The 18,919-nt window shown below is 45.6% G+C and overlaps 1 protein-coding gene across 2 annotated transcripts in view; it reads left to right on the top strand.

The window, feature by feature from the left end:
* The window catches only part of LOC144688030 (striatin-interacting protein 1-like), a 41,301-nt gene extending 23,043 nt beyond the window's left edge, over positions 1–18,258 (top strand). Inside the window, exons 10-22 of one of the 2 annotated variants that reach the window (XM_078554681.1) lie at positions 1,391–1,573; positions 1,886–2,094; positions 2,554–2,619; positions 3,806–3,869; positions 7,253–7,324; positions 8,345–8,419; positions 9,518–9,615; positions 10,397–10,523; positions 13,262–13,362; positions 15,069–15,135; positions 16,571–16,675; positions 17,199–17,403; positions 17,884–18,258. In XM_078554681.1, coding sequence (XP_078410807.1) covers positions 1,391–1,573; positions 1,886–2,094; positions 2,554–2,619; positions 3,806–3,869; positions 7,253–7,324; positions 8,345–8,419; positions 9,518–9,615; positions 10,397–10,523; positions 13,262–13,362; positions 15,069–15,135; positions 16,571–16,675; positions 17,199–17,403; positions 17,884–18,140 — 1,629 coding nt within the window. In that variant the 3' untranslated portion in view covers positions 18,141–18,258. The remainder of the gene's footprint in view (positions 1–1,390; positions 1,574–1,885; positions 2,095–2,553; positions 2,620–3,805; positions 3,870–7,252; positions 7,325–8,344; positions 8,420–9,517; positions 9,616–10,396; positions 10,524–13,261; positions 13,363–15,068; positions 15,136–16,570; positions 16,676–17,198; positions 17,404–17,883) is intronic. The other variant, XM_078554682.1, reaches the window with a different exon arrangement.
* Positions 18,259–18,919: the final 661 nt, after the last annotated feature.

The following is an 18,919-nucleotide window of genomic DNA, read 5'->3' as shown; positions in this document are numbered from 1 at the left end:
TGTACACACTAAGAACAATTGTATTAATGATTCAATTCTAGTTATTAATATAACTTCTCAGAGTATCAAGAAATAGGAACAGGAGTTGGCCATTCGGCCCCTCGAGCCTGCTCCGCCATTCAATAAGATCATGGCTGATCTTCTTGTGTTTCGATTTCCACATTTCCATCTAACTCCGATAACCTTTGATTCCCTCGCCTAACAAGAATCTATCTACCTCCGCCTCCACCACCTTCTGAGGCAGAGAATTCCAAAGTCGCACAACCCTCCAAGAGAAAGCGTTTCTCCTCATCTCTGTCCTAAAAGGGCGACCCCTAATTTTAAAACAGTGCCCCCTAGTTCTGGACTCACCCACATGAGGAAACATCCTTTCGACGTCCACCTTGTCAAGGCCATTCAGGATCTTGTATACATCAATCAAATCACTCCTCATTCTTCTAAACTCCAGTGGAAACAAGCCCAGTCTGTCCATCCTTTCCTCATAAGGCAACCCACTCATCCCAGGTATCAATCTAGTAAACCTCCTTTGAACCGCCTCCAATGCATTTACATCCTTCCCTAAATAAGGAGACCAAAACTGTACACAGTATTCGAGGTGTGGTCTCACCAGTGCCCTGCGTAACTGAAGCATAACATCCTTACTTTAATGTTCAATCCCTCTCGTAACAAAGGATTGCATTCCATTAGCCTTCTTAATTACTTGCTGTACCAGCAGACTAACTTTTTGTGACTATTCTTCATGGGAGATGTAGATGAATAAACCAGTCACTTGTATCTGTGTATTATGTATAGGAAAGTTTTTTTGTATTTTTATACAGCTAAGAAGGTGGCTATTCAGCTCTTTGGTTGAGCTATCCAATTAGTCCCACTCCCCCCTGCTTCTTTCCCAATAGCTCTGCAGACTTTTCTTTTGCAGGTTTTTATTCATTTCCCTTATAAATGTTATTATTGAATCTGCTGCCTTCACCTCTTCAGATCATTTTTAAAAAAACTTGCTCCCTAAAAAAGCATTGCCTCTCTGGTGCTTTATGACAATTACCTTAAACCTGTGTCCCCTAATTACTGACCCTGCTGCCAGTGAAAATAATGTCATCTCACTTATTCTGTCAAATCCCATGCTATTTTTTAAAAACACCTCTAACAAGCCACCCCTTAACCTTCTCTGTTCTAAGGCGAACAATCCCAGCCATTCCAGTCTCTCCACATTGAAGCCTCTTATCCCTGGTATCATTGTGGTAAACCCCTCTGGCACTTTCTCCAAGGCCTATCCTGCCCTGTTTAGTGACTTGTGTACTGTTGCAGTTACCCTTCACCCCTTCAGGTGCTCAGGTTGTATTTGGTGCTATTGAAAGGGTGAGGTCATTTGGTTAACCACTTTCCTTTGTCCTAGTTCTGTTTCGGAGGCTTTGAGAAACTCCAGGAGCTGAAAGTGGAAAAGCGAGTGAAGCTGGGCCTCCCTCCGCTGTTGGAGGACAGTATCCAGGTAACGCGAACCCTACGAGCCACCTCTCCACCAGCATCTGCCATGGACATCCTGGAGCAGCAGCAGAAGCGAGGTCGCAGGGGCAGGAGGGTAAGACCCATCTTCAGAGCCGCTGATCCCCTTCTGTCCTTCATGGGAACCATTAGGCCATTCAGCCCCTTCAAGTCAGTGTGGTCCATTCAGTTAGATTGTGGCCAATCTTTCTCTTAACTCCATTTGCCCGTCTCGGTCCCGTGTCCCAACAAAAATTTATCGAACTCAGTTTTGAAAGAGAGGCTGAGGGCAACGAGCTGACGGATGGGCTTTGGGTGGGTGGAACACATGTACAGATGGGCGATGCGGGGTGGGGGGGTGCATTCTGGACAGCCGGGGTATGTGTTAACCATGTGGTCTCACTGGCAGGTTCTCATGAAGCAAGACAGCCTGGACATGTACTGTGAGAGAGATGAGGCTCGGGAGGAAGAGGAGGAGGCAGATGATGGTGACGGTGGGAATGAGGGAGACGTGGATCCACTGGAGAGGGAGGCACTAATTCAGGACCTGCCTTCCCCTGGACTGGTGCCAGAGAGGTTGTTCTTCCCTCGATGCCTGCCTTGGGCCACTAAAGTCAGGTGTGTCGTTAGTTATTGACAACATCAGTCAGACTATGATTTTAAGATTTTTTTTTTTGTCTGGTTATGTAACTTTCTGAAAAGGACACTCACCTTCACCCATTCCCGCCCCCACCCAACCCTTCCACATGCCCCACAGCTGATCACTTGCTCCTGGTCACACAGACCATTTAACTGACTGACTGAGTGCCGCAGCATTCCAGGAGATCATCCCATTTACATCCTTCCCTTCCCTCTCATCCCCAGGAGACTCAACTCGATCTCCATTCAGTGACTACACAAACCCACTCAATGTACAGCTACGCTGAAGCATCTTGATCGCACCGCTGCTTAGAAATGTTTGATTGGTTTCCATTGGAATGTGCTGCTGCTATTTGATATGCTGCATATTCTCAGTTTAAAGCCTTATCGCCTCCAATGTGAACGTGATTCTCAGTTTTGTTCTACTCACTTCTGCAGAGAGAAGGACATTGAAGATTTTCTGGAAGTCAGTAGGTGCAAGTTCATTGGATTCACCCTGGGAAAGTGAGTGAGAAAGAATTGTTACATGTGTGCATGTGTATTCTATGTATACCTGTGTATATGTGTTGTATATATCGTGTGTGTGTGTGTGTGTGTGTGTGTGTGTGTGTACTGTTAAATTTTTGTGTGTCAACTCAGCAGTGACAATGGGGCCAATTAAAATAAAATCTAAAATGTGTGTGTGTTCTTGCTGCCTGTCACTGGCTGTAACATCCTCCTCGCCACCTGTCGCTGCCTGTAACTCCCCCCCTCGCCGCCTGTCACCAGATGTAACATCCTCCTCTTTACTTTTCCATTTGGACACAGGCACGATGGAAATGATTCAGAATATTGCTGTCAACAAATTAGGGAGATTGTCAGACTGGGAGAACAGCAGTATACCATAACTGATAAGATTCTAAAATGGGTAGAGAATGCAGAGATCAGTGACTGCAGATACATAGAGAAGACTATTAAAATAGCAACTGGGTCTCTGTGTTTTATATAAAGAGCACAAAAGCAAGTGAAGTGGAACTTGTGCAAGACAGAGGTTCAGGAGGCTCCATGATAGGGAGATATTAGAACCATAGAAAGGGAATAGGGAAGATTCTTTTAGAATGACACCAGGAATGAGAGATCATAGTTATGAAGAAAGGCTTGAGAAATCGAGTGCGGTTATTTTAACTGGAATGGAGAAAGTTAAAATGGTTCAAACAGAGTTTTTCTTAACTTTGAAAAGATAGACAGTTTAGATTTGTTTACGCCTGGTTTAGAAATCGATTAACAGGAAAAGAATGAATGGGAAATTAGCAGAAAGTCTTTCTGCAGATATTAAAGCAGCTAAAATTGGATTTTATTGAAAGAGAAAGAAGATTGATGGGTAGAGAGAAAAGGCAGGGTTGTGAGATTAGAGTGCTCCAGTTAAAGAGCTAGCAAGTGTGCGATAGGCCAATTGGCCTGTTGCTGTAATAAATTTTCTGATTGTGATTCTTCCCTGTGCCTGTTCCCAACTCTGCTCAGTGTGTAATTCGCTTTCAAATATTCTTAGTATTTATAGTGAAGGCAGTAAACTCCAATCTGTGTCACCCACTCATTGATATAAAATATTGCTTAAAAAAAACATGCTGTGCAACTTTTCTTTTTTCAGCAATACTCAAGTTCTGTCCTACCTAACAACTATTTAAAATATTCTTGTGCTCTCTGTTTCTAGTGACACAGAAACCCTGGTGGGGTTGCCCAGACCCATCCACAACAGTGTGAAAACCCTGAAACAGGTAGGAGAGTAAATACTGAGTACAATCCGCCTGAATCACACACAGTTTTTATTTCTTCAAAAAAAAAGAGTGCACAAGCAAATATTTTAGCGAAACAAAAAGGGAAAATTCTGTTTTCTTGTTTAAAAAAGTACATACGCAGCAAACAAGCAAGAGGAAAGTCCTATTAAGAAAATTAAAAGCTGAGTAAACGATTGTTTGCTGTAGGTACTTGCTCGAGAAGACGCCAGGAACAAACCCCACTCATCATCGGACTAAACTTACTACCACTGACATCATGTCATGTCATTCAGTATATTCCAGACAAGTGCTATAGATTTTTGCATGTTAAAGGATAATTGGGATAGTAGGTGAGTTGAGGTAGGAGATTAGCCATGATCATATGGCTAGCAGCTGGCAGGCTAATAGGGCTGAATGGCCTACTCCAGCTCCTATTTCTTATGTGCCTGGAGTTCCTATAGAGACTGAAACCCGGCCATTGCAATTGGGAGCACGAAGGGTGAGGGGGTGGTGTATGTACCTCAGGGTGAAATCTCTAAAGTGCTGACACTCACCATGAATGATTTACTGAATGCAGGGAAAAATTCCGGGCGGGATTTTCCGCACCCACCACCCCCCCCCCCCACCCGCCCCCCACCGCCGCAATCTTCTGGGCCCGTCGCAAGTCAATGGACACCCGCCTCGCCCACGGTGGGTCCCACCAGCGACGGGGCTGGAAAATCCCGGCCTCTGAGCTGAGAGCAAACCAGTGTGCTTCTCATGTTCAAAAAATGGTGACCAGAAAACGAGGAAGACACCGTGGCAAAATGCGGGGAATCCATCAGTAAGATATAGTCTCCCGGGCATGATAGTGAGGGAATAAAAACTCTGGATTCATTCCCAGGCAATTACATGCTGCGTTGGTGAGATTAGTTTCCTCTGAAAGAATGAACCAGTACTACTTGCCTTTGTGATATTTTGGTGATTTATTTTGAGTTCAAGGGAAATCAAACACTTTTTTAAACTTTTTGTTTTTTTTAATCACCTAAGTCCACACTGAGCTCTCTCTCTCTCTCACTAAGTCTAGTGCTGATCAGATGCTTCCCTCGGCCTGTGTTTTGTCTAGGACAGGTTTCCACATTCCAGCTGTCCTATTTTTAGGTTTACAGGCAGGGAGCTTCAGAAGATTCCTCATTGAGCACAATCTGCAGTGCTGTTACAGAGATCTGCAGATCTCTCTCTCGCTCTCTCTTTTTCTCTCCCTTTCTGGCTCTCTCTCTCTCATCTTTCAGCTCCACAGTAAGATTGTTTGGGATTAATAACCCCTTCCCTCCATCTTTCACTGCAAAGATAAATACAGATAGCTCAATAATGAGGCCGCCTTTGTTTCTTTTTAGAAATTAAAGGAAATTCTTCAGGATAAGCAAAGGTTCTGACAGTAAATCCACTCTCTTAGGAAGACTAAACCAGTCTCCTGGGGCCTCTTAGACATAGAACTAAGTTATGAAGAACTTTAACCATTCATTTCCAATTTGAGAGGTTCCCGGGTGCAAGTTTGGCTGCCATGTTTGCCTATATAATGTGCGACTAAACTTCAAAAAGTAATTAAATGGCTGGAAAATATTTTGGGAAGTCCTGAGTGAGTGAATGGTGCTATATATATTTATATAATTGCTGTCAGATGAAGACTCACAGCAGCTGTACTGATCCTGTGGAATCACTTTATGTCGTACAAACATAGGAGGGCAGGATGCCCCGGAACTCTATGGACACCAGATTCACCATGGAATTTCTCCTTACTTTTGGAATGAATTCCCAGTATTCTAGCAATTGTTGGCAACGATCTTCCAGCCTTGATTGACTTTTAAAAAAAAAAATTCATTCAAAGGATGTGGGTGACACTGACATGAACAACATTTGTTCCCCATCCCTCATTGCCCTCAAAGGTGGTGATGAGCCGCCACCTTGAACCGTGGACAGTCCATATGGTGTAGGTACTCCCACAGTGCGTAGAGAGGGAGTTCATGGATTTTTTGACTCGATGATAGCGAAGGAATAGTGGTGTATGTCCAGGTCAGGACGGTGTGAGTCTTGGAGGGGAACCTGCAGGTGGTGGTGGTGTTCCCCAGCCTCTACTGTCCCTGTCCTTCTAGGTGGTAGAGGTTGCAGGTTCAGAAGATGCTGTTGAAGGAACCTCGGTGAGTTGATGCTTGTGGCTTGTCCACCTCATCATGTTTCACACCTTTACCTGCAAGAAAGGCCACTTTGACTATTTGATGCCACTGGGACTCTGCAAAGCTGAGAGGCCAACCTGGGTTAATAAATGTTTCAAAGTGACTGCGTTTACAAATGGCATTTTCCATTTAGTTTGATGTGTCAGTTAGCAGAGCACCGGTTAGAGGGTCATTTTGATTTGCGACTGGGAGCCCAAATAGATCAGTCTGCAGCGAAGCAACAGCTGAATGGGACTCTGTGCAAGTTAGGTTATGGGCAGCAGAGCCTTGGATGGGCTAAAGTTTATGAAGGATGAGAATTTGACCCAGGGAACATTAGGGTAGTCAGGTCTCAAGGCAACAAAGGAATGGATGAAGTTTTCAGCAGCTGATGAGCTGAGATTGGGGAAGAGACGAGCAATTTTACAGAGGTGGAAGCAGGTGGTCATGGAGATGGAGACAATATAAGATCAGAAGCTCAGCACAGAGTCAAATGGGATATCAAGGTTGATTCAACATTAGGCAATAGCCAGGGAATGGGGTGGGGTCTAAGTCCTTCTAAGGCTACTAATAACTAATAACTGCTACTAACCTTGCAACTAGGGACCATAAATACGTGATATTTACCGATAAATGCAATGGGAAAGTAAGAAATTTCTTTTACTCGGGATGGTTAGAATATGGAACTCGCTACCACAGGAAGTGGTTGTGGCAAACCGCTTAGATGCCTTCAGAAGGAAACTAGACGTAACATGAGAGAAAAGGGAATAAAAAGATAAGCTGGAAGGCTGAGATGGGAATGGGAGGAGACATGTATGGAGTATAAACACCAGCATAGTCTAATTGAGCCAAATGGCCTGTCCATGTTGTGCAGAATCTATGTAAGTCTAACTTGAACGGGCTTGTGGCTGGATTTACGATCTTGCGCTGCAGCATTTTATTGAGTCTGATGATGCTGCCATTCTGTCAGCTGCACTATTGGGAAGGAGAGGCCAGGAGTGGGCTGTGTTGTGATGCCCTCCATGGTACAATAGTCTGCTGCGATTGACTGCCTTGGCTCAACATGGGTCATTTTAATGGGCCATCGAGAAGCTTGATGTGATTAAGTAATTATGCCAGGGCATCCGTTGGCTGAAGAAAAGTATTTTGTTTAAAAAAACTGGAGTTGGTTTTGTGTTTTTCCTCCATTAGCACAAGTACGTATCCATCGCAGAAGTACAGGCCAAGATGGAGGAAGAGTTGCAGAAATCCCCAGTGTCACTGGTAAGGATTGTGCAGTGTGTACCCATCCAGTGGTACGTGGAGTACATGAGGAACAACGGAGGGCTCTTAGGTAATCACACCCCTTCTATATGCATTCTATTCAATGGGGCTTAAGAGCAGGGCATGGAGATGACCTTCAAGTCCACTTACTTGCCTCGTGTGAGTATCACTCGAAAGCTTTGACTTGCCGATGGATTCCTTCCCCAGCCCTCCATTGCCTGATTTCGTTACCTTCCACAGTGGGTGATTCTAAACGTCCCCATTGTTAGAGTACCTTGCGTAAGCACCTATTTTACATTTTTGTCCCTAATATACATTTAATGTTGCTTGGAAATATGCAGAGTGAGGTAGCCAGTATTGAGAGATTAAGTAGACATTCTGATTAGCTGAGTTACCTCTTGAAGGAAAGAGTCAAAAGTTTTGCGGAACTTCCTCAGTAAGTCCAAGATGCACAGCCTAGTGTCCTCCGGCAATGACAAAACACCAGGTAGCCATCCAACACAAACTACAAAGACCATTTGTTTCCAAGACAGTGTATCAACAATCTTTCTCCCCAAGGACAATTCCACAATGGAACAAGCTGCCAAAATCACAACCCCGTTACTTGAAACCTTCAAGACCCATCTCGAATTTATTTCCATTTGTAAGCTTTTCATTATCAGGGTTGCCAACACAGCAGGTCAGGCCTGGTTTAGTGAGCACTACTCGCATAAGTGTTGGCGGAATATGGGTATTAGCCTGTGAGGCTGATACACCAAAAGCAGAAGCCGACCACGTGGAAGGAAAGGCTTTAATCAGCTAAAAGCTTCTGAAGGGTATATTCTACCACACCCCCCCATCTTTGCTGCGAGTATAAAGTAGGGTATAAAGTAGATTCAACTCATGGTAACTTACTGCACTCTTAGCAACTGGAGGGGAATATTCTCACCCAACTCAACGACTGCTGTGCAGTCTAAAAACAGACTGAACTGAGTAACATTAAACAAAATGATTACAATTCTGCCTTTTCCTTGAACACAGGGAGCTGAGGAGGTAGAACAGACCCCAGTTGAGATCCTGTATCAGGCAATGTTATACAACCTACCTCAGTATATGGTGAGTATCGGCTACACACAGCCCATGTCCTCAACAGTACCTTTGTCCCGATCAGTACCATTCTTCTGCTTTTATCCCCAATTTCCTAAGCCCCTGCCACCCCTCCAGGACCAGTTCATTGATTGAGGGGGTCAGATTCACAGGGGCCAGCACACCCTCCCATCCCCAGGCCCCCTTCTGGTGCATAAATCAGAGGCGCCATTATGACTGAGACCCATTCAGACTGGGGGTCAAACCAGGGATCGTCCTTTACTGTGCTGCCCCTTAAAACCTGCTGTGTTTCTTGGTTTTCCATTTCCCTCCATGCTTTTCCTTTCCACTGGAAAGAGGTCACTGGATCAGGAGCTGGAATCTCCTGAGTTCTTTCACCTCTCTACAGGAACAGTCCTGAGGCCGGACTGGGATTTGAACCTATGCTCTTTAATGTGTCTTACATTGGCCTTACCAGCTGACCCCTTGCAGATGTTGCAAAGTATTAACTCTTATTATTTGTTCCCCTACTTCCGCCCAATTCCGTCTCCAACTCTTTAACTTGTTCCCCTTGGCGTGAGCTCTGCTTGAAAATCCTCATATTATTCTGAATACCAGTTTAGCACAGTGTCCAATTCCTTTCCACAATGGGTTTTATACTTACTTGGATGTCAGCCATAAATTGGTTAGTAGCATTTTCACCTTCAAGTCTGAAGGTTGTGGGTTGAAACCTTACTCCAGAAACTTGAGCCCAAAAATCTAGGCTAACACTCCAGTACCGAGGGTGTGCTGCACTGCCATCTTTAGGATGAGACTTTGAAGTCAGGAGAACGTAAATATATTGCCTGGTGCCTTTTCATAAAAGAGCAGGGGATTTCTTCCCAATGCCCTGGCTAATATTCATCCTGCAACCGGCATCACTAAAAACAAATTATCTGGTCATTATCACATTGCTGTCTGTGGGAGCTTGCTGTGCGCAAACTGGCTGCTGCATGTCCTAACAGTGACTGCACTTCAAAAGTACTTCCTTGGCTGTACAGTGATTTGTCAAAGGTGTGCTAAAATGCACTTTCTTTCCTTCTTAACTAACGGTTTTTGATGGGGTGGTGGGGTGTTATGATTCTACAGATAGCACTGCTGAAGATCCAGCTGGCTGCTGCCCCCACATCCAAGGCAAAGACTGACTCCATCAATATCTTGGCTGATCTCCTGCCTGAGGAGATGCCGTGAGTTTTGTTCAGATAATGTTTTCAGTGACTCCTTTCCGCATTTGTTTGTGTCCTGATTTGGAACGTTTCCCCTAAAATAACAAGGTCTGTTTGATTTTCAATATGCCCATTATCCTCCCGCTACTTGTTGCACAAGGGCTCTGGTTTTCCTGTGGTGTTTCCCCACCTCTTCAGGAGCCGCTCATCCATGTCAGGCCAAATTCCATTATCCAACATCACAGCACTCGGTGCACTTTAGTTGCATTCGTTACTTGTGAAGCTGGAGAGATGTGACCATTGGGCCCGTGATTAGTCTTCATGCCTGGGCCTAAACAAAACTGCTGAACCTGGAGTGAGAGGAGAGGAAGGACTTTGTCTGATATTATTTCCCCCTCTCGCCAACCCTAGCCCCAGCCCAGAACACAACAGCTGTCCCAGACCTGGGCAAATGCAAATTGGAATCAAACTTGGGATTGTCCTGAGTATATCCTAGTCCACACTGGGGGTTATTTCATGACCATATCCCAGTGCCACACTGGGAGTTATTTCATGACCATATTCCAGTGCCACACTGGGGGTTAATTAATTTCCATATCCCAGTGCCACACTGGGGTTTTTTTCCACTATTATATCCAGGTTATTTCACGACTATCCTGGTGCCAACTGGCTGACCCTATTACGAACTGAACTATCAGCATCTCTTTAAGTTAGTTCACAGTAGTTCACAGAGGAAGCAATAATAATAGAGTATTTAATATTTCAGTGGGATAGATTCTCCTCTTTGTTACACTTTATGCAGCAATACTGTGCTACAAAGCATGAAGTTGGGGATTGACGTCAACAGGCACAAGGAGATCATTGTTAAAGCTATCTCGGCACTGATGCTCCTGTTACTCAAGCATCTCAAACTCAACCATGTCTACCAGGTAAACAACACTAGAGGCACTGACCGAGTTGGGGGGAGTGTGGGTGGGTGGGTGCAGTGTAGGGCGTGGGTTTCGTTTCCCGAACTCAGTGCGATTTCTCACCTTGAGCTGTATTAAGTGACAATCATCCTCTGGCTGCCAATTGGAGAAGTCAGATTGGATGCATTGTGCCTCCTAGCGGTCAACCAGGGAGCACTGGACGGAGTCTGTGAACTTACGGCTCTTTGCAATCTTGGCAGCTAAGGTACCGAGTCTGGATGGAATACAAAACGGGCTCAGCTAGGGGGAAATGCCCAACAAAGTAATGGAAATAATAAGGGATGAGAGGGAGGATAAACAGTTATAACATACTTCCACATGTGTCTGACCTGTTGCTGGTTAGTCATACAGTGGAGAATTCACAAGTATCAATCTTATTCCAAACACAGAACAGAATGGCTATAAGACATCAGGCAGTGGGGTAAAATGTATGAGTCCCATTAACTGTGACTCATTCTGAATGACAGTTCTATATCTAAATCCTGGATTATGTTTCAGCCTCTAACTCACTCTTGCATATCCACTATTCTATCTACAAACCACCCAGACCCCTGGATTAGATTCCAGACTGTGACTCACTTGCTTCAATGTCAGCCTGAAAACCAATATTAAATGTGAAGCTGGTTATCCCCTTTCTGTTCTCTGGTGTTACAGAGTCAGTAGAAGTTATTCATCTAGGGAAGGATTCTTATTGATCCTTGATTGACAAGGGAGTCAAAGGCTATGGGGATAGACAGGAATCTTATGATCCTATCAAATGGCAGAGCAGGCTCGAGGGGCTGAATGGCCTATTCCTGCACCTAATCCTTGTGTTCTTGTGGATGAGCACTGATGTTTGAGATGCAGTGCGGTTTGGATAGTCCCTCCACAGTCACACAGCGGGCTAGCCCACACCTCCCATTTATTCATTCCCCTATGACGTTCCAATGCAGGTTGTGCTGATCCGTACTTTTAATGGTGAGGACAGGTGGTTGATTCACAGGGTCCGCAATTGGTTCTTGACCCTCCCCCCATGCCTCCCCCCTCAACCCCCCCCCTGTGCTTTCCCACATCCTCCTCATCTAGCCACAGGTATTCTGATGGGGTGTTCTAAATTCAATAGAACCATAGAAAAGTTACAGCACAGAAAGAGGCCATTCAGCCCATCATGTCTGTGCCGGCTGAAAAAGAAAAAGAAAACTGGCTGCCCGTTTTAATCCCACCTTCCAGCACCTGGTCTGCAGCTCTGTAGGTTACAGCACTTTAGGTGCAGATTCAGATGCCTTTTAAATGAGTTGGGGGTTTCTGCCTTCACCACAAAACCAGGCAGTGAATTCCAAACACCCACCACCCTCTGGGTGAAGAAGCTTTTCCCCATGTCTCCTCTAATCCTTGCATCAACCATCTCAAATCTGTGCCCCCTGGTAACTGACCGCTCCACTAGGGGAAACAGAGCATCTCTGTCTATCTAGGCCCTTCATAATCCTGTACACCTCAATCAGGTCACCCCTCAGCCTCAGTTCCAAGGAAAACAACCCCAGCCTATCCAATTTTTCCTCATAGCTGCAGTTTTCGAGACCTGGCAACATTCTTGTAAATCTCTTCCATACTCTCGCCAGAGCAATTATGTCCTCCTTGTAATGTGGCAACCAGAACTGTACACAAAATTCCAGTCTAACCAGCATTTTATACAGTTCCATCATTACGTGCCCTGCTTTTGTAACCTATACCTCATCCAATAAAGGAAAGCATTCCATATGCTTTCTTTGCCACCTTATCCAGCTGTCCTGTCACCTTCGGGGATCAGTGGACATGCACACCAAGGTCTCTCACTTCCTCTACCCCTCCCAGTATCCTCCCATTTATTGTATATCCCCTAACTGTGTTTGCATTACTTCATACTTCTCTGGATTGAATTCCATCTGCCGCTTTTCCGCCCACCCAACCAAACCATTGATATCATTCTGGATACAACAGCTATTCTTTTCACTATCAACTACACGACCAATTTTTGTGTCATCTGCAAATTTCCCAAACATGCCACCAATTCACTTCTTGGGGCGTCATGTATTCCTCAAAGAGGCACCACGCGTCTTTAAAGTGACATCCTGTCCAGGAGCTGCACAAATGTACGGCAGCCATGTCGGCTGGTGATTTTTTTTTTCCCCGCACCTTGTGTGACTTCCCCCTCCCGCTCCCTTTCTAAAAGCTCACAGGCTTTTCTTCTGCTATTCCCCTTGTGAACAATTAGTTATCAGTCCTATTCATTGGTCTTCAAAACTTTAAGTCAAAACAGAAAATGCTGGAAAACATTCCAGAAGTCAGGCAGCATCTGTGGAAAGAGAAACTGACTTAACACTTGGAGTTGATGGCCTTTCATCTGAACTAGAAGGCGTTAGAGAATTAAGAGTTTTGTTTAAGCCAGATCAGAGCCTGTGAAGGGGGTGGAGGGGGTGAAAGGAACAAACAATTGGGAAGCTCTGTCACAGGGTGGGAGGCAGAGTGATTAAACAACAATAGGGATGATGGGGGCAAGGCAAAAAGACAAGAAGAAAAGACGTACACGCAAGAGGTATAAATGGTTACTGCAGAATAGCAGAGGGGGAAGGAGCAGGAAAACCTGGCAAAAGTAGAGTAGGGTCCCGTGGTCTGGGAATGTGATTTTAAAGTTTGAATAGGAGATGATCTCTTCTTACTCCCCTCTTTGCCTTCCCTCCTAGTTTGAATATGTTTCCCAGCACTTGGTATTTGCTAACTGCATCCCACTGATTCTGAAGTTCTTCAATCAGAGCATCATGTCCTACGTCACCGCCAAGAACAGGTGAGAAGGGTGAACTCTGAAATCAAACCCAGCCAGTGAGCAGCCCATCTTAAACTAATGGTGCCCCTCTGGGTTATTCTCTGGGTTATTCTCTGGGTTACTATCCAAGAACCCCCGCTGTAAAGCCCATGTGTGGGCATTGTGAGAGGTCAGGCAGGCTCACCTGTGATGCCTCCCATGATCGAATGGCTTGCAGGCACTCATTGGTCAGTCTTTTCTCTGAGGAATGGGGGTACCTTTGGTAAGGTACCAGGGAGCAGCAGGTGCCTATGGAAGGAATGTTAGCACCTTCAGAGGGGGGGGGAAATCTGTGCTGAGAAAGCCAACTCCATCTGGCCTGAATGCTCATTAGTGGAGGGGATGGGGGGAATTAAAACTCTTTTTTTTTTTCCCCTAACTTCTCCTCCTCAGGTTAGCCTTCCATTCCAAAGGTGCCAATCTTTCTCCATGGCCTCCCCATATCACCATCGAGCCTGGGCAGAGTTAATTGCAGCCTTCAGGAGTTATCGCAACTGAGTTCAAACCTGTCCTCTGCTCCTCTTGTTTTCTAGCAGGGCTACCTCTCACAGAATAGGGATAAGGGACTGCAATGGTGACCGAGTTTTCTTCCTCCGAATTAGGACAGCACAGCCCATTGTAATACCCTCATTGAGTTTAGGTGCCTCTGATTAAACCTGGGACCTCCCTGATCTGTAACAATCAAAGACTCTCTGATTGCGACAGGATTTTTAAACTGTTCAAAGCTAACGCTTTTTTGTGTAAAACGAAGCGTATGGAATTCTTCACTTTATAAACAGAAGCGTAGAATACAAAAGGAAGGAGGTTATACTGAACCCTTATAAATGGCTGGTTAGGCTTCAGCTGCAGCATTGTGTCCAATTCTGGGCACCAAACTTTATGCAGGATGTCAAGGCCTTGGAGAAGGCGCAGATGACATTTATTAGAATTGTACCAGGGATGAGGGACTTCAGTAAGGTGGAGAGACTAGAGAAGCTTGGATTGTTCTCCTAGGGGCAGAAAAGATTAAGGGGCGAATCAGGAGCTGTTTAAAATTAGGAGGTGTTTTTGTAAATAGGAAGAAATTATTTCCACTTGAAGAAGGGCCAAAGATTTAAAATAATTGGCAAAAAAAAAGCTAGGGAAGATGAGCGTTTTCTTTGCTGTTGTTTTGATCTGGAATGCACTCGCTGCTGGGGTGGTGGAAGCAAATTCAATAGCAATTTTCGAAGGGAAATTGGACCTGCACTTTAAAAAAAGAAGAAATATTTTCCGGAATATGGGAAAGAGATGGGGAGTGGCACTAATTAGATGTCATTCAGAGAGCCAGCACAGACACAATGGGCTAAATGGCCTCCTGTGTGCTGCATGATTCTAGATGTTATTTGAAGGAAGAGCAGGATTGTTAAGTACATTGTTAAGTATTGATCCTGTACATAACTGGGATATCTGAGGATGGGAGTAGGGGAACCCAATCACAGAACAAGTTCTGCAGACGGCTGTATTACAAGAGCAGGTACGGTATTGCCAGGTCCAGCCGCACATTCTGCTGTGTGTCTGCCTGTTCCTCAGCAATGATTTAACCCAGGATTCATGCAGTGAGTACCAGGTGTGAATGTTGTGTTAGATCACTGAAGTCATTTCTTGAAAGTTTGAGCAGCTTACGCCAAGGACTTTGCCTTAATTGTTCTGTTTCTTTGTGTGCACAGTATCTGCGTCCTAGACTACCCTCATTCTGTAATCCACGAATTGCCAGAACTCACCACAGAGGTTCTGGTAAGTACAGAAGACATTGAAATCAGAATCTGTCCTGTGATACTGGGTCATACTGAGTAACAAACCCAGGTTTGGCTGCAGTTGAGCTGAGATGGTGGAGCCCTGATGATTAGCTTCCCACTCCTGAGCAGGGAAGGCAGAACTCAGCCACTCCCTGATTCCTGCTGGGGAGGGCAGGTATATGTACATATTGAGTGAGGATAGGATGCCTTCTGTGACAGCCAGAGAGCTGCCAGTATTATAGACAGAGGCGGGTAGAGCCCAGCATCAATTGCCATCTTCAGGTTTGGAGGCACAGCAGAATTAATCAGCCCACATGGTTCCAGCATTAATCATTGCGCCACACTAATTTGGCCCACATTTTTATCTTTATAGCAAGTCATGTGTTCAAGTCCCATTCCGCTCAGTGCAGCGCTGAAGGAAAGCTGCCCTGTTACAGGCAATAGCTTTAGTTCAGCCATTAAGTAGTTTGCCTCATCTGGGAGATGCAATTTGGAGAAAGCAGAGAGTTCTCCCAACTCCTTGGCTTACACTCCCCTTTGTACGAGCCTCAGCAGAAACAGACCTGGAGCTGGTTTATCTCGTTTGTTTGTGGCACATGCATCTTGCAGATGTAGAAGAGAGCAGCCGGGGACTAACCAGCAACGCACTTAGTAGGAATTGGACTAGTCTATCCTCTGGGGTCAGCATTACAATTCAACCCATGCTCTCAGGGTCACTGTCTCTTCCCTCAGTATGAGGGAAGGCGCTAAGTGAATTTGAAACAAACGAACTTGAGTCAGTTCCTAGTGGGTATGAATCCAAAACTTAACGTTGACTGAAATTCAATAGTAAATGGTGCATTTACCAGAGAGGCCAGAAGGTCATTGATGTTCAGGAAGTGTCATCCTGGATGGGATTGAGTTGCATGCTTGGGTCAGGATAAGGGAAGCTTCACTGAATGTTCAATCTGTGCAACAGTGCGTGAGGGGATGTGGCGTTGTGATCTACCCATATTCAACACACACATTCCTGTTCACCCACCAGCCCTGGACACATCGACCTACATTGGCTCCCAGTACAGCAATGCCTTGAATTTAAAATTCTCATCCTCCTGATCAAATCAGTCCATAACCTCACCTCTCTCCCATCTCTGAAACCTCCTCCAGCCCTACAACTCTCCAAGATCCCTGCATTCCTCCAACTCTAGCCTCTCAAACATCACCCACTTCCATTGTGTTCAGCTCTTTAGGTCCTAAGCTCTGGAATTCCCCCCTGAAAACTCTCTATCTCTGTCCTATTTTATCACTTTCCTTAAGACCTACCTAGCGTTTAGTCACCTGCCCCAGTATCATCATCTCCATCTCTGCGTCAATTTGTGTTTGAAGTGCACTGGGATGTTTTAATATATTAAAGGGGCTATGTAAAGACAAGTTGTTGTTTGTTCTGCCTCTAGGAAGCTGGTGACCACAACCAGTTCTGCTGGAGGAATCTCTTCTCGTGCATCAACCTGCTGCGTATCCTAAACAAGCTCACCAAATGGAAACACTCCCGCATCATGGTGAGAATAAAGGTTGATCTGTTTTGTGGGTTCCTTGGTTACCCCACAAGCGTCAGCAAGGATCCCATTAACTGACAGCACATCTACAGTGAAACTCGAGCTAAAATGGTGCTTTTCAGGCATGTGCTGTGCCCCACCCCTCACTCTCTCCCCATTACCATAGAACAGTGCTGAGTCAGAGAGACTGACTGGCCTTTACCACTGCATTGTCCAATTTGTAGATACACGTTTCGTGGAAAATGAATCAGTCATGCTACCTTCAGTCTATCGCCTACTCAGCACTGGCCAGTTGTGCGCTCGCTGTTTAATCTCATTCTCGCCGTCACCTACATATTGGCTGTGGCCCCTTAAACCTGGTGGAGAGAAGCACAGGTGACAAGAAATCACCTTCCTACAAGACACAAAAACGTCCCTTTGAAAGCCCATGGTTATGAATGACGATGACCCCGTTGATTTTTTTTTGGAGTCGAAAATGTTCATCGATTTGTTCGTTGACCACCTGCATCTTCTGGTTTATTTTTAGATGCTTGTGGTTTTCAAGTCGGCCCCAATTTTAAAGCGGGTGCTGAGGGCAAAGCAGGCAATGCTGCAGCTCTACGCACTGAAACTGCTGAAATTCCAAACCAAGTACCTGGGGCGCCAGTGGAGGAAGAGTAACATGAAGATCATGTCTGCCATCTACCACAAAGTGCGACACCGCCTCAACGATGACTGGGCGTACGGAAACGGTATGGCAAAGAAAATCAGACCCATGTGTGGTTAGTTAGCCTGGGTCAGCAATGCACACTGTATACTGGACCAGCAGTAGCGCAGGACTTTGAGGTTCCAGTTGGGCACCCACTTTTGTAATTTAGAAGATGTTCAGCAGTCAGTTTGCACACAGTAAGATCCCACAAACAGCCCAGATTATCTATTTTAGTGATCCTGGTTGAGGGATAAATATTGGTCAGGACACTGAGGGAGACCTCCCGTGCTGTTCTTCCAGTGTGATTGTGGGGTCTTTCATGTTGATCTGAGAGCACAGAGGGGATCTCGGTTTAATGGCACCTCCAACAGTGCAGCACTCCTTTACTCGGACTGTCAGTTTAGAAAGCGAGTTCAGCCTTTCCCAAATAGTGTTAACCACTCGGTTCTGGCACCACCCTCGTAAATCTGGGATATCGATTAGTTTCCAACCGCAATAAGTTCTGACGTCTGTCTTCCTACAGATATTGATGCTCGACCCTGGGACTTCCAGGCAGAGGAGTGCGGCCTGAGAGTCAATATTGAGATGTTCAACAGCCGACGCTATGGTCTGCACCACAGTGACCTGGAGTTTGCCCCGGTGGACAACTGCCTCCAGAGCGTCCTGGGCCATCATGTCTCGCTGCCTGAGGATTTTCGCTACAGCTATGAGCTCTGGTTGGAGAGAGAGGTTTTTGCCCATCCCATCCGCTGGGAGGATCTTCTTCAGCCTCTAGCTTAATGAGGTCAGCTCACCTCTCGAGCTGGTGCTCCTATAATGACCTGTCTTCAAAAGACTTTTTTTCAATGAAAAACCCATCTCAGCAGTTATTTGGTGTTTGGTTTTTAACCTCATTTCACGGGGGTGGTGATTTTGCAGCTTCATTTATTCCACCCTCCTCGCCCCCCACCGGCCCAGCCCCAGCCCCTGCACACTACCACCCAAGGGTCTGTGGTGACTGAGTGGGTGCACCCACATCTCATTCTGGAGTCAGTCACTTACAGCCGTCTGGACCAGGACATAGGGGCCATTCAGACGGGATTTTCCCACCCGCCCACTTGAATTGACAGATCAGGAACTGAATGGAGCTCGACGCACGTTTTACTGTTGTAGACTTGAGTAATGCAGTGTTTATTGCATTGGTACAGGGAGGGCACTGGGTTCACTTCATGTCCTACTGATGCATTAAATGTGCAAAGGCAGGAAAAGCATTGCACCACCTCTTCCCCCCACACCGCCCCCACCTCTTTTACAGAAAAACGGAAAGGTGTTTACTTCAAGGTGATTTTCATTCAAAGTGCACTGTGACCATCTTCAGCTGCTTTGTCAATGACCTTCCTTCTATCATACGGTCAGAAGTGGGGATGTTCACTGATGATTGCACAATGTTCAGCATCATTCATGGTTCCTCAGATACTGAAGCAGTCCATGTCCAAATGCAGCAAGACCTGGACAATATTCAGGCTTGGCCTGACAAGTGGCAAGTAACATTCACGCCACACAAGTGTCAGGCAATGAAC

Source organism: Cetorhinus maximus, chromosome 12 (assembly GCF_964194155.1).
Source record: "Cetorhinus maximus chromosome 12, sCetMax3.hap1.1, whole genome shotgun sequence".
In the NCBI taxonomy this organism is placed as follows: Eukaryota; Metazoa; Chordata; class Chondrichthyes; order Lamniformes; family Cetorhinidae; genus Cetorhinus; species Cetorhinus maximus.
The sequence above is the reverse complement of the archived record's forward strand: the minus strand, read 5'-3'. Positions and strand labels throughout refer to the sequence as shown.